General features: G+C 42.9%; 1 protein-coding gene across 1 annotated transcript in view; it reads left to right on the top strand.

Moving 5' to 3' along the window:
• mettl26 (methyltransferase like 26) overlaps nucleotides 1–14,882 on the top strand; it is a 36,867-nt gene that overhangs the window by 9,212 nt on the left and 12,773 nt on the right. The window contains exons 2-3 of the mRNA XM_043711127.1: nucleotides 1,027–1,189; nucleotides 5,570–5,629. Of these exons, the coding sequence (XP_043567062.1) occupies nucleotides 1,027–1,189; nucleotides 5,570–5,629 (223 nt within the window). The remainder of the gene's footprint in view (nucleotides 1–1,026; nucleotides 1,190–5,569; nucleotides 5,630–14,882) is intronic.

Here is a 14,882-nt window from a genome sequence, read left to right as displayed (position 1 = left end):
ATCTGTCTCTAATGAGAAAGCAACCCTAATGTCTGATAAGACCAAACCAATTTTACCTTTGTTATGGAATATACTAACAAAAACAGGCCATTGACCTAACTAGTTCCTGCCTTGCCATGATCTCATAGTGCTGCTTCAATGATCTTCCAAGGAATTACTTGCAGACCAAAGAAGAAATCTTGCAACCTGTAATCATGTCTCTGCTGTTATCCGAACACAGCTGATTTTTTTTGGGGGTATGTTTGCTTTACGCTGCCTTTTCCTTTAGTGTTATTTTAGTTTTTAAGTATTTACATTAGATTCCCTACAGTATGGAAACAGGCCCTTTGGCCCAACAATCCACACCGACCCTCCGAAGAGCAACCTACCCAGACCCCATTCCCCTACATTTACCCCTGACTAATGCACCTAACACTACGGGCAATTTAGCATGGTCAATTCACCTGCACATCTTTGGACTTTGGGAAGAAACCGGAGTACCCGGAGGAAACCCACGCAGACACGGGGAGAACGTGCAAACTCCACACAGCCAGTTGCCCGAGGCAGGAATTGAACCTGGGTCCCTGACGCTGTGAGGCAGCAGTGCTAACCACTGAGCACACTGTTTGCAATCAGTTGGTCGAGAAGCTAATACAACTATTGTTATTATTGGGAAATTGGAATACATTGCGTGACCTTGATATCTTGTAAGTTGTTTGTCTTGTTGGTTGCTGCATGATGGCTTTTCCTACTTGCCTTTATTTGAGTGAATTTGTATGCTTGACTTAATTGGCTCAATTAATCACCAAATGTGAAATGTGACAGCCATCAGTATGTGTGTGACATTTCAGAGAATGATGCAGACTTTGCTATGCATTTCACGCACGCACTAGATGCTATTCTGCTAATTGCTAAATTTGTGCGTCAGATTTGAGGTACAGTTGATTGTCTGAATGAATTGCTTGTGCATTTCTCGCTGTTTATTTTCTCAAATTATTGTCTTATTAAAAAGACTTGTCCTAAAATGGTTTAATTGTTTTCTTTTAGCATCTCGGCATATATTGCAGCAACGAAAGTGTCAAACGTAGAGCAGCCACTTAACATTGACTGTTCGCAGAGTTGGGAGACCTGGGGAGGATTGAAGCCAAATTCGTTTGATCTTATTGTAAATATTAACATGATTCACATCACAGAGATAAAGTGCACTGAGGTGAGAGTTCTGATCATTTGTGTGAATTCGCTGTGTTGGATCAGTTCTTTCCATTCCCAAAGAATCACATTGACTTGCATGTTCAAGACATCTGATGTTGAACAAGCAGCTAATCCAGACATTCAGTTGAACAATTACAGTAAATGATGGACTGAAGTAAAGTTAAAATTGACTGCATGTCTATTGTGGATAGAAAGGGCTTTTGCTCGAAATGTCGATTTTCCTGCTCCTCGGATGCTGCCTGACCTGCTGTGCTTTTCCAGCACCACTCTAATCTAGACTCTGGTTTCCAGCATCTGCAGTCCTTGTTTTTACCTATGATGGATAGGACTCAAGTTTAATATTAATCAATAATCTCATGATTCAATTGCTTTCCCCTTAAATGTATTAACTGTCCCAAAGAACTAAAGCTTTCCAATTCATTCTTTTGGTATATCATCGATCAAAGTGTATTATAAAACATCAGTTTAGGAATTTGTTAAATCTTTAATCTTGTTTAAAATTGACAAAATGATGGATAGATATAAAACTGATCAGATGACTATTTTGGTAGCATTATCCAACCTTTCATGTAAATGACCATAATGATGATTACAACAAATGTATTTGTGCAGCACCTTTACCCTCCCTCAAGTTGCTTCACAGAATACTTGATCAGATACCACCTAAGAGTTCAGCTTGGGAGAGGCCCCAATGTCATGACTGAACTGAAAAATTCTGAAAAGACTTTTGAAGGTGAAGGCAGTAATAAGGCCAAAACAATCAGATGCAGAATTTCACAGCGCAGCTTCACAATAACTGGAGGCAGTGTTATCTGTTGAAGACAGTGGAAACAGAGATGCTATCTGTGTTCAAAAGCACAAAGGGAGCAAGCTGAGGCATAAGATAAGATTAAGGAACGAATTGGCTTTAAGGAGTTGCTGAGTTGATTACTATGGGGATGTCAGCAGCAATTGAATGTCTGTTACTAATTTAGCTCCTTCTCATTGCAGTAGTTGCTATGCAAATGTGGTTCCTCTCATGAGTTCCACAGTACAGCCTTTTCTCCTTTTTTTTAAGAAAACCGATCTTCTTTCCTCTTTTCAATATTTGATATTGCTGACTGGTTTTATTGAAGTCGAGTTCCAAAGTCATGTCCCACCTTCCAGTTCTCCATTCTTAACATGTGGCCCCAGATACTGAGTACTGATAGGCTGTTTAACCTTGGGAACATTGTAGTCAGTCCAGTCACCATTCACAGTGATCATAGAGTGATGCTGCGCAGAAGGAGGCTAATTGGCTCTCCATGTCTGTGCACCTTTTTCAAAGAACAATCCACTTGATCCCACTGTTGTACTCTTCCTCTGTCACTGGAATGAACTTCCTGAGGAAGTGGTGGATGTGGGCACAATTACAATATAAGTTACAATTATAATATAATTAGATAAGTACATGAATAAGAAAGGTTTTGAGGGATATGCAACAGGAGCAGACAACTGGGATTAGTTTAATTTGGGATTACGTTAGTCCTGGACTGATTGGACCAAAAGGTCTCTTTCCGTGCTGTATGACTCTATGATTCTCTCTGTTGATTCCATTATGCAGTTTTTTTTGAGTTACTGTAACAACACCACCCATTCAGGCAGTGAGTTTCAAATCACAACAGTTCGTTGTATTAGTATTTTATCTCCATGCTACCTCCTAGTTCTTTTGGAAATTACCTTAATCTGCATCCCCTTGGTGCTGACCTTACTGCTATTGGACACAGTTTCTCCTTATTTATGGTTTACGTATGTATTAAACCATTCATAATGATCCCTTACCCTTCTATTGCTGTGAGAATATCAATCAAATTTTCTCTTGTCTTGACATTTAATCAAAGGCCTTCATTTCCGGTACCATTCTAGTAAATCACCCTGCATTCTGTCAGGCCCTTTCTGAAGACTGGTGGACAGAAATTGTCACAATATTCCAACTGAAACATAAACCTGTGCTCTTTATGTAAAGGTTCAGTAATAATTTGCTTGCCCATGTAATGTTTATGTATACAGTCAGGAATTCCATTTATCTTACAGCAGCTAGCTCGAGTTGTCCTGATGCCTTCAAAGATGTTTGTACATACAGCCCTCCTGGTCTTGCTCCGTTAGCGTCTCCTTTTGAATTGTAATTTTTTTTTACATTGCCTTGTTCTGTATCACCTCGCACATCTCAATGTTAAATTCATCTGTTTTGTGCTGCTCATTTCACCTGTTTGTTACTGTCTTCCTCATGGTATACTACATTTAAAACATAGAACAATACAGCCTAGGAACAGGACCTTCAGCCCATGATGTTGTGCTGAAAATGACTCCAAATGAAACTAATTCCATCTACCTGCCCATGCTCCATATTGCTCCATGCCTTGCATATTCATGTGCTTGCCTAAAAGCTCATAAACGCCCCAGTGGTATCTACCTCCACCACTGTCCCTAGCAGCGCATTCCAGACTGCTTCCACTGTCTAAAAACTTGCCCTTCACATCTACTTTGAACTTTCCTTCTCTCACTTTAAATATGTGCCCTCTATTATTGGACATTTCAACTCTGGGAAAAAGATTCTGACTGTCAACCCTATTTATGCCTCTCACAATTTTATAGACTTCTGTCAAGTCTCCCCTCAGAGTTTTTCATACCCTCATACCATCTGATCTAGACAGCATCTTGCTAAACCACCTCTACACCCCCTCCATAGCCTCCACACCCTTCCTGTAATGTAGCAACCAGAATTGAACGCAATACTCTAAGTGTGGCCTAGCCAAAGTCTTATAAAGCTGGAACATTACATCCTGACTCTATACTCAATTCCTCAACCAGTAAAAGCCAACCATGACATACATCTTCTTTACCACCTTATCAACTTGTGTGGCTACTTTAAGGGAGCTATGGATTTGAACCCGAAAGCTCCCTCTGGGATTTCTGAATTTTGAGTCTGGAAACTTCCAAATTATCTGTTTTATTGTTTGGGGACCACAGGAAGCCCAAAGGACATTTGGGAATTAATTCTGTTTTTATGACATTGAGCCTTCATTGATTTTCAGAACTAATGCAAGCATAGTTGAAATGAGTGAACTCAGTTTCGCAATTCTATGTTGGGATTTATACAAGGACAAAGGAACTGGAAAAGATTATTCAGTTCCTCGAGATCAGGGCTTCCCAAAGTGGGGTATCTGGACAGCAAGTGGGCTTGTGAGTCAAAAGTTTGGGGTCACGATCCCTGAGACAGCAATGGCCACTGTCCAGCTCCAACCAATTAATTACAGCTGTCCTTCCACTGTAACAGGCCTTGCTGAGGGGTCAGACCGTAAAACAGGTCTTAACAATTTGGTCTTAGAAATTTCTAGAAACCTAGCATTCAATGCTATTGGAAAAAGAAGACCCCATTTTCACCCCCATTGTGTGAAAAGTGGCTTTCTCATTTCCCATACAAACAGGTTGTATCTCAACTCACATGAAACTTCTGTTTAGTCACCTACAGACCTCACGTTTCCTTTCCTACATTTTCTAACCTGACTTAACATTTGGTAATAATCCAAAATTTAATTTTACTATGCAGGTAACAAAATTTGTAATTTTGTTGCTGGGAGCCTGGATTAGTTCTCAGCACTTTCACCACACAAAATGTCGATTCTCCTGCTCCTTGAAATGCTGCCTGACCTGGTGTGCTTTTCCAGCACCACACTCAACTTTTCACCTGAGTGGCAGGACAGGCTGACAGTATTCTGCCGGAGCAAGTTTCAAGAGTTTCAGTGCCGGGAACTACTGCTCTCATCGTTGGTTATGGATTTTTCCAGTCATTGGGGGCAATGACTTCAATGTGAGTCAAAGGGACAAATACCTTGCAGCCAATCTCTTTGCTTCTTTAAATACCTTTCATTGGAAGCCCCGTGCCATCAAGGCTGAGCAAACTGGGTCCATATTCTTCGGGGTTGAGAGGACTGAGAGGTGATCTTGTTGAAGTAAGGTTTTGAAGGGGTTTGATCAGATAGATGCTGAGAGTTTGTGTCCACTGGTGGTGGAATTGAAAACATGGGCAGTTTCAGAATAAGGATCCGATAATTTAGGACTGAGATGAAGAGAAATCACTCCAATCAAGGGGTTTTCTTCCTTTGGGTAGTGGATGCTCCATTGCTGAACATATTTATGGTCAAGATATTTCTTGGTCTCTCAGGGAAGCAAGGGATATAAGGAATGGGTGGTAAAATGGACTTGAAGCCCAAGATCAGCCATGATTGAGGATAATGAATAGTGGAGCAGGCTTTAGGGACTGTACAGTCTGTTCCTGCATTCTTGTGTTTGTTCTATCTTTAATGTTTCCCACTTTGCCATGAGCAAAACATTATTTATAATCTTCTGTTTTCTGCAGGGCCTGTTCAAAGGTGCTGGCCAATTGCTAAAACCAGAGGCCTTACTCGTCACGTATGGCGTAAGTAATCCATTACATTAGACTAGTTAACAATGGACTGATTTATTACCACCTTTCATAACCAGCATTATTATATTAGGTTTTATATTATTTTCCCTTCTCAGAGTAGTCGGAGAAAGTGAGGACTCCAGATACTGGAGAGTCAGAGTCACTTGAAAAGTGTGGGCTGGAGAAAGCACAGCAGGTCAGGCAGCATGATGAAGGGCTTATGCCTGAGACATTGACTCTCCTCAGAGTTGTGCCAAGCCATTTGTTTTAGGAAAAGTAATTTGCAGTACTGCTCTCCAAACTGAAGGAAGGTTATCATACTCACACTGAAAACCTCAAAATGCATCCTTGAGTAACTTTTGAAGAAGAATCCTATCAGACTCAAAACCCTGGAGGCTATGACAATACAAGTGGATATCTAAATATTGCTTAAATGCTGCTAGAGTTTCTGACTCAATCACCCTTTCAGACAGTGAGTTCCAGACTCCTCCAACCATTGAAGTGAAAATCTTACACCTCAACTCTCCTCTTAGCCATTTACCTCTTACCCTAAACTGATGTTCCTTGGTTATTGACTCCTTTTACTAAGACTAGGTGAAAGTGAGGACTGCAGATGCTGGAGATCAGAGTCAAGATTAAAGTGGTGCTGGAAAAGCACAGCAGGTCAGGCAGCATCCGAGGAGCAGGAAAATCGATGTTTCGGGCAGGAGCCCTTCATCAGGAATGAGGCTGGGAGCCTCCAAGGTGGAGAGATAAATGCCCTCCAATCTGGCGGCTCCCAGCCTCATTCCTGATGAAGGGCTCCTGCCCGAAACATCGATTTTCCTGCTCCTCGGATGCTGCTTGACCTGCTGTGCTTTTCCAGCACCACTCTAATCTTGACTCCTTTACTAGGACCACAAGATAGAAGCAGAATTAGGCCACTCGGCCCATTGAGTCTGCTCTGCCTTCAATCACAGCTGATATGTTTCTCAACCCCATTTTCATGCCTTCTCCCTGTAAGCCTTGTTTCCCTTTCCAGTCTAGAGCCTATCTGCCTCTGTCTTAAATACATTCAATGACTTGGCCTCCACTGCTCTCTGCGGGAATAAGTTCCACAGATTCACATCCTCCGACTGAAGAAATTCCACCTCATCTCAATTCTAAAGGGTTGCCCGTTTCCTCTGAGGCTGTGCTCTTAGATCCTAGTCTCCCCTACTGACAAAAGCATCTTCTCCATGTCTACCCTATCCAGGTCTCTCAGTATTTCGGACGTTTCAATCTGATTCCCCCCTCATCCTTCTAAACTCGATCGAGTATAGACACAGATTTCTTAACCGCTCAACATATGACAAGCCCTTCATCCCTGTAATCATTCTTATAAACCTCCTCTGGACATCCTCCAATGTCAGCACATCCTTCCTTAGATAGGGGGCTCAAAACTGCTCACAATATTCTTAATGTGGTCTGACCAGATCTTTATACAATCTCTACAGTACATCTCTGCTGCTGTACTGGAATTTAGCCATCATGAAATGAATGCCAACTGAATCTGCATGTTAACTTTAAGAGGATTCTGAACTAGGACTCCCAAGTTCCTTTGCGCTTCAGATTTCTGAAACCTTTCCCCATTTGGAAAATAGTCTGTACCTCTATTCTTCTAACCACAGTGCATAATCTCATACATTTCCACATTATATTGCATCTGACACTTCTTTTCCCCCTCTCCTAACCTTCCCCTCTCCCTCCTGCAGCCTCTTTGCTTCTTCCTGTCCCTCCACCTATCTTTACATCATCTGCAATCTTAGCAACAAATCCCTCAGTTCCTTCGTCTGGATCGTTAATGTATGCTGTGAATATCTCTGGCCGCAACACTATGGAACCCAACTAGTTACTGGTTGCCATCTTGAAAAACACCTATTCTCTGCCTTCTGCCAGTTAGCCAATCCTCTATCCATCCCAGTACATTGCCCCTAACACCATGGGCCCTTATCTTATTTAGCAGCCTCCAGTGCAGCAACAGCACAATGTCAAAGGCCTTCTGGAAATCCAAATAGATCACATCCACTGGCTTTCCTTTGTCTAACTTACTCATGACCTCCTCAAAGAGTTCTTACAGATTTGTCAGGGATGATTTCCCCTTGATGAAGCCATGCACTTCCAAGTAATCTACAATCTCATTCTTAATAAAGGATTCTAAAATCTTATTAACAACCGTGGTCAGGCTAACCGTTTTCTGTCTTCTGCCTCAATCCCTTCTTTAACAGATGTATTACATTAGCCATTTTCCAGTCCTCTAGGATTCTCCCTCGCTTCAATGATTCCTAAAAGATCTACAGCCTCCTTCAGAACACTGCGGTACAGTCCATCTGATCTGGATGCTTTATCCACCTTCAGATCTTTCAGCTTCCCGAGCACTTGCTCTTTAGTAATGGCCACTATATTCCCTTCTGTCTTCTGCCTCTCTTGAAGTTCTGTTCCACTGCTGGTGTCCTCTGCCATTTCTTTGTTTCCCATTACTACTTCTCCAGCTCATTTTCCTGCAGTCCAATGTCCATTCTTGCCTCTCTGTTACATTTTATATATCTAATGGAAAATGTGCATTCCTTTCCATTCTATGTTACTCACAATCTTATACAACTCTGTCAGGTCTCCCATAACCTTTACTGCTCCAAGGAAAGCAATACCAGCCTATCCAATCTTTCATCATAGCTCAGACCCTCCAGCCCAGGCAGCATCGTTGGAAAGGATATAGGAATAGTTAAGGGATAGGAAACTTATTTATTGAAATAACCCATTTATCCTCACTCATGTTAAGGAACAGGAATCACGACTGAGGATAAATGGGTTATTTCAATAAATGTGTCATCAAGTGATGAAGGGAGTGAGGGTAACATATCCAACTTTGTTGATGATACAAAGTTAAATGGGAAAGTAAATAATGAAAAGGATACAAAGAGATCTAGAAGGGTCAGCTGAATTGCAAGGAATGTGACAAATGTAAAATCATGTGGATGCGTGTTAACGCCTATCCACAGTGCTAACAAAAAGATGAAAACAGAATAGTTTATCTACATAGCGAATGAGTGGGAAATGTTGGTATTCAGAGGGCCCTCATCTACAAATTGATGGAAGAGTGTTAATTCCACTGGATTGGTAGTCCAGGGATCTGGGTTTAATGCTCTGGGGTTTGTTTCAAATCCCAGGTTTTGTAACAAAGGGATCTGAGAATGAGAGGCAGAGGTCATTGGACTAATGATCAGTTTACCCAGGATAATGCTCTGGGACATAGATTCAAATCCCACCACAACAGATGGTGACATTTGAATTCAAATCTGGAAGTTAAATGATCTAATCTAATGATCAGTTGCCATCTGAAATGTTGTATGAAACCACTAATTAGCTGAAGAAAAGGAATGAAACTGCATAGACCTCTCAGTATTGCCCTCGGAGATGTTGATTCCACTAAGTCCTCTTTGCTAAAAGATGGGAGCCTGTGCTGAGCTGTCCCCCAGATTAGAGAAACAACAGCCTGACATAATCATACTCATGGAATTATTCCTGAGAGATGGCATCCTAGATGCCACATTCACCATGTTGGAACAAATTACTGCAGATGCTGGAAACTGTACTGATAATAACAAATGCTGGAGATCAGAGCAGGTCAAAGAGCATCTGTGGAGAGAAAGCAAGCTAATGTTTCAAGTCTAGATGAAGAGTCTTGTTTGTTGGCTTGCTCACTCTCCATGGGTGTTGTCTGACCCGCTGTGATGTCCAATATTTGTTGTTATCACTACATTTACCATCCTTGTTCCACAGGCAGGACAGACTCAGCTGAAGTAGTGGCACACTTGGAAAGGTGTTGCCTCAAAAGTCCTCAACATTGACTCTGAATCTGTCCTGAAGTCTCACAGCATCAGTATTACATAGGTGACCTCCTGCTAATGAACACCTAACCCCACATGGAGAGGGTGGTGGTAGATTGCTTTTTGAATACAACTAAAAGATCTTTTAGGCAATTCATAGGGTATTTCAGAATCACTGACCAGGACTGCCGTGGGTCAGAGGTCACAGATCTCCTTTCCTGAAAGACATTCATGAATCAAATGTGTTCTAATGGCAGTGCAATCGTTTCATGATTACAGGCACTAATCTTATTTTCCAGATTTTATTCAGCTAATTGATTAGATTAGATTAGATTAGATTACTTACAGTGTGGAAACAGGCACTTCGGCCCAACAAGCCCACATACCCTCCGAAGAGCAACCCACCCAGACCCATTTCCTTACATTTACCTCTTCACCTAACACAACGGGCAATTTACCATGGCCAATTCACCTAATCTGCACATTTTTGGACTGTGGAAGGAAACCGGAGCGCCTGGAGAAAACCCATGCAGACACGGGGAGAATGTGCAAACACCACACAGACAGTTGCCTGAGGTGGGAATCGAACTCGGGTCTCTGACGCTGTGAGGCAGCAGTGTTATTGAATTGAAATTTAAATTCTCCAGCTGCAATGGTGGGATTTAAACTCCTGTCTCTGAATTCTTAGTCCAAGCCTCTGGTTTGCTAAACCAGTGAGGTAACCACTGTGCTACCTTGGGCATGTTACTTGCTGAATATCACACTTGAAGCCAGTTATGCCTGCACTGGGCGTGTTCTAGCACGGATGTTCAAGCAGGTGTCTGAGCATCGCAGTATAGTGTATGAATTCTGGCTGATTCGATGTTCACTCTTTCCTCTGCTCCCCACCGGCCTCCACTAATGCCAGGAGGTGCTGAAAGAAAGACCTGCATTTCATGATGTTCTAAAGCATTTTAGTGCCATTAAAGTGATGTAGGAATCATGGTAGCCAATTTGACATACTTTCACAAACAGCAATGTGAAGACGATGATAACCTGTTTTGGTGATGTTGATTGAGGAGTTAACATTAGGCCAACAATTTCCCTGCTCGACTTTGAATTAGTGTCATTAGAACTTTTACATCCACTTCAGAAAGTAGACATAGTCTCAGTTTAACACCAATTCTGAAGTTGACTCCTCTAATAGTATATACATCATTCTGTACCACTCCAGTGTGTTAGCCTAATACCTGGAATGCATGGGTTATACTATGAGGAAAGGGTGGATAGACTTGGCTTGTATTCACAGAAGAATAAGGAGCAAATTGATTGAAATATTGAGGGATCTTGACAAAGGGAGACCTGGAAAGAATGTTTCCTCTTCTCGGATAATCAAGAACTAGGGTTCAATGTCTTAAAAATTCAGAGTCACCCTAACAGAGCACTGATGAGGCTTTTTGTTTTCCTCTCTCTGAGGGTCATGAGTCTTTGGAACTCTTCCTGAAAAGATGGTGGAAGCAGAGTCCCTTAAGGAAGAGGTGAATGGACTGTTGTTGATCAAGGCAGTGAAAGGTTGTCCAAGGGCAGATGGGAATGTGGGTTTGAGGTTACATTCAAATCAGCTATGATCTTATTAAATGGTGAGCAGGCTCGAGGGGCTGAATGGTCTCCTGCAAGTCCTTGTTCATGTGAGCCCCCCTCCGTCTTCAGCCACAGAGGCTAAAGTGCTACTGCTGGGTCACACCTGAAACATTACACCAAATACGGTACTGAGTAGTGACGCAGAGCAATGCATGCTCAACTAAATAAGGGTTTGAATGTCTTAGAGATGTACAGCACAGAAACAGACCCTTTGGTCCAACTCATCCACACCAACCAGATATCCTCAATTAATCTCGACCCATTTGCCAGCATATGGTCCATATCCCTCTAAACCCTTCCTATTCATATACCCATCCAGATGCCTCTTAAATGTTGTAATTGTCCCAGCCTCCACCATTTCCCCTGGCAGCTCATTCTATTCAAGCAATACCCTCTGCGTGAAAATATTGCCCCTTAGGTCCCATTTAAATCTGTCCCTCTCACCCTAAACCTATGCCCTCAAGTTCTGGACTCTCCCAACTCAGGGAAAAGTCCTTGTCTATTTACCCTATCTATGCCCCTTATGATTTTATAAACCTCTATAAGGTCACTCCTCAGCCTCCAATGCTCCAGGGAAAACAGCCCCAGCCTGTTCAGCCTCTCCCTATAGCTCAAATCCTCCAACCCTGGCAACATCCTTGCAAACCTTTTCTGAATGCTTTCACAACATCCTTCCTGGGAGACCAGAATCCAAAAGTGGCCTAACCAATGTCCTATCCGGCTGCAACATGACCTCCCAACTGTACTCAATGCTCTGACCAATAGAGGAAAGCATACCAAATGCCTTCTTCACGATCCTATGTACCTGCGACTCCACTTTCTCTTCTTTTGTTGGCTGATTGGCAGGTCAGGTGGAAGCAAGGTAGTACATATCGTCAATATCTAGAAACCTGACTGACCACAATTTCCTTTTGCCCAAACTACCAGTTTGTTCATTGAGAAACGTTTAGTAGTATTTTTAAAGGTAATTTTGAAACTGTACTTATACCTATCTTCTTTCAGGAATAAATAGTTAATTTGTCTCTTCATACAGGTCACTAATTAAATTGGCAACACTTTTATGAAGGAAGTGAATTCAAATTCTCTCTGTCACTGAATGCCCTCACTCGTGTCTGAATCTAATTGAATTCTTGCCTTGGTGTCTGAGAGCTTCTCACTCATCTGGCCATACTTCTTATGAAATGTAATCTGCTCATGGAGCCTAACAACCTTTCCCAGCATCTCTTCTACCCACTAACCTTTCCTTCCTTGGGTGGAATTTACAAATGTTATATAGAACATAGAACAATACAGCGCAGAACAGGCCTTCGGCCCTCATCATGTCTGTTATTACTTCATCGCCACTTTAAACTCCTTAGTCAAAATTCCAATGCTAAAGCCCTGCCAAATTTTTTAAAGCAATTGAGCTTTCTCAGTACTCCCTAACAGCATTATAGGGTGTACCTTCAGCTGAAGAACTGCAGCAGTTGACAAAGGCAGCTCACCACCATCATCTGCTCCAGGATCAACGGGATCGACATTAAATGCTGGCTCAGCCAGCGTTACCCAGATCCTGTCAACAAATATATTTTAAGAAGTGCTGTCTCCTTGTACCACAAAGAAAAGTTGAGATATTAAACTGAGGCATTGCCTGCTTTTTGTAGTAATGCTACCTCTACGTGGCACAAGGTATGTACAGCTGCAGAAACTCCCCTTCGACCAAGTGATGGACACAACCATCCAACTGGAAGGAGAGTCGATTGAGCCAGCCCTTGGACTTTCAGCGAAGTACAATTGCTGAGTGCCAGTCAGGGGGGAAAGGTTTATACCTTCTCCCATAAGGTCCAAATTTAATCTGTAGCTACTGCGTCTCAGTTGCCCATCATGAGGAGCTGCCCAGGTGCACTGTTCAATGACAGGTGGTACTTGAATAAAACACAGAATAATAGATGCTGAAAATCTGAAATGCAATCAGAAGTTGTTCACAAAACTCAGCAGGTCTGGCAGCATCTGTGGAGAGAATGCAGATTTAATTCTTTGAGTCCAGTGACCCTTCTTCAGAACTGGTTGTAACAAGGAAAAGGTGGCTGATGATAGGGAGTGGAGCAAAAGGAGTGGAGTAGATAGATGGAGACAGAGCCCAACGAGACACAGTTAGGCAGACAAGGGGAAAACCAGAGGAAGAGAAAAGCTGAGAATGGGTTGGTTGTGCTAAAGGCAGGCTCTGGTGATGACAAGGCAGGCGGTGTGGGAGTGGATAAAAGAGGTGGAAGGAGCTGTTCAGGCTGTAAAATGATTGAACTTGATATTGAGCCTTGAAGGCTTCAGGGTCCCCAAGCAGGAAATGAGATGTTGTTCTTCCAGTTGAGCCTCACTGGATCACTGTAGCAAGCCCTACTCAGAGATGTTGGCCAGGAAACACTGTGATATGTTCCCGTGGCAGGCAACTGGAAGCTCGGGGTCATTTTTTGCTGACACATGTAGGTGTTCTGCAAAATGGTCACCCACTCTGTGTTTCATCTCCGCAGTGTAGAGGTGACCACATTGTGAGCAGTGAATGCAGTAGACTAGATTAAGTGAAGTGCAGGTAAAGCGCTGCTTCATCTGGAAGGTGGGTCTGGGTCCTTGAGTATTGAGGAGGGAGGTGGTAAATGGGCAAGTGCTATACCTCCTGCGATTTCAGGGGAAGATGTTCGGTGTGAATGGAGGAGAAGTGGACCAAGGTGCTCTGGGGGAACGGACCCTGTAGAAGGCTGATGAAGGAGGGGAGGGGAGTATGTGTCTGATGGTAGCATCCTGTTAGAGGTTGTGGAATTGGAGTCCTATGATCCTTTGTATGGAAAGATGTTCGGTGTGAATGGAGGAGAAGTGGACCAAAGTGCTCTGGGGGAACGGACCCTGTAGAAGGCTGATGAAAGAGGGGAGGGGAGGGGAGTATGTGTCTGGTGGTAGCATCCTGCTAGAGGTTGTGGAATTGGAGTCCTATGATCCTTTGTATGGAACTGCTGGTGGGATGGAAAATAAAGATCGGGGACCCTATGCATGTTATGGGAGGGAAGACAAGAGGTGAGCGAAGTGTGGGAAATGGGTCAGACATGGCTAAGGGCCCTGCAAACTATGCTGGTGGAGGAGAAAGGTGGACTTTTCTAAGGCCCCCTTAGAAAAGGTGGCATCATCAGAACAGATGTGACAAAGATGGAGAAACTGGGAGAATGGAATAGAGCCTTTACAGGAAACAGGGGGTGAGGATGTATAGTCCAGGTAACCGTGGAGGTCATTGGGTTTGTAATGGATATCAGTGGTCAGCCTGTCCCCAGAAATGCAAGCAGAGATGTCGAGGAAGGAAAAGGAGGAGTCAGAGCTAGACCAGGTGAAACTGAGAGCAGGACTCTGTACAAAGTTCTGGTGTGGCCACGTTTGGAGTATTGTGTACAGTTCTGGTCGATAGTGAGAGCCTTTTTCCTTGAATGGCGATGGCTAGCACGAGGGGACATAGCTTTAAATTGAGGGGTGATAGATATAGGACAGATGTCAGAAGTAGTTTATTTACTCAGGGGCATGGATTGCCCTGCCTGCAACAGTAGTAAACTCGCCGACTTTAAGGGCATTTAAATAGTCATTGGATAAACATATGGACAAGAATGGAATAGTGTAGGTTAGATGGGCTTCAGATTGGGTCCACAGGTCGGCGCAACATTGAGGGCCGAAGGGCCTGTACTTCGCTGTAATGTTCTATGTTCTTTCGATGGAAATTAGAAGTGAAATTGATCAATGATGTCATTGATATACCAGAGAAAGCATCACAGGTAGGTGCTGGAATA

This window comes from Chiloscyllium plagiosum, chromosome 21 (genome assembly GCF_004010195.1).
Source record: "Chiloscyllium plagiosum isolate BGI_BamShark_2017 chromosome 21, ASM401019v2, whole genome shotgun sequence".
NCBI lineage: Eukaryota > Metazoa > Chordata > Chondrichthyes > Orectolobiformes > Hemiscylliidae > Chiloscyllium > Chiloscyllium plagiosum.
Note: the sequence above shows the minus strand (reverse complement) of the source record. Positions and strands in the feature narration are given on the sequence as shown.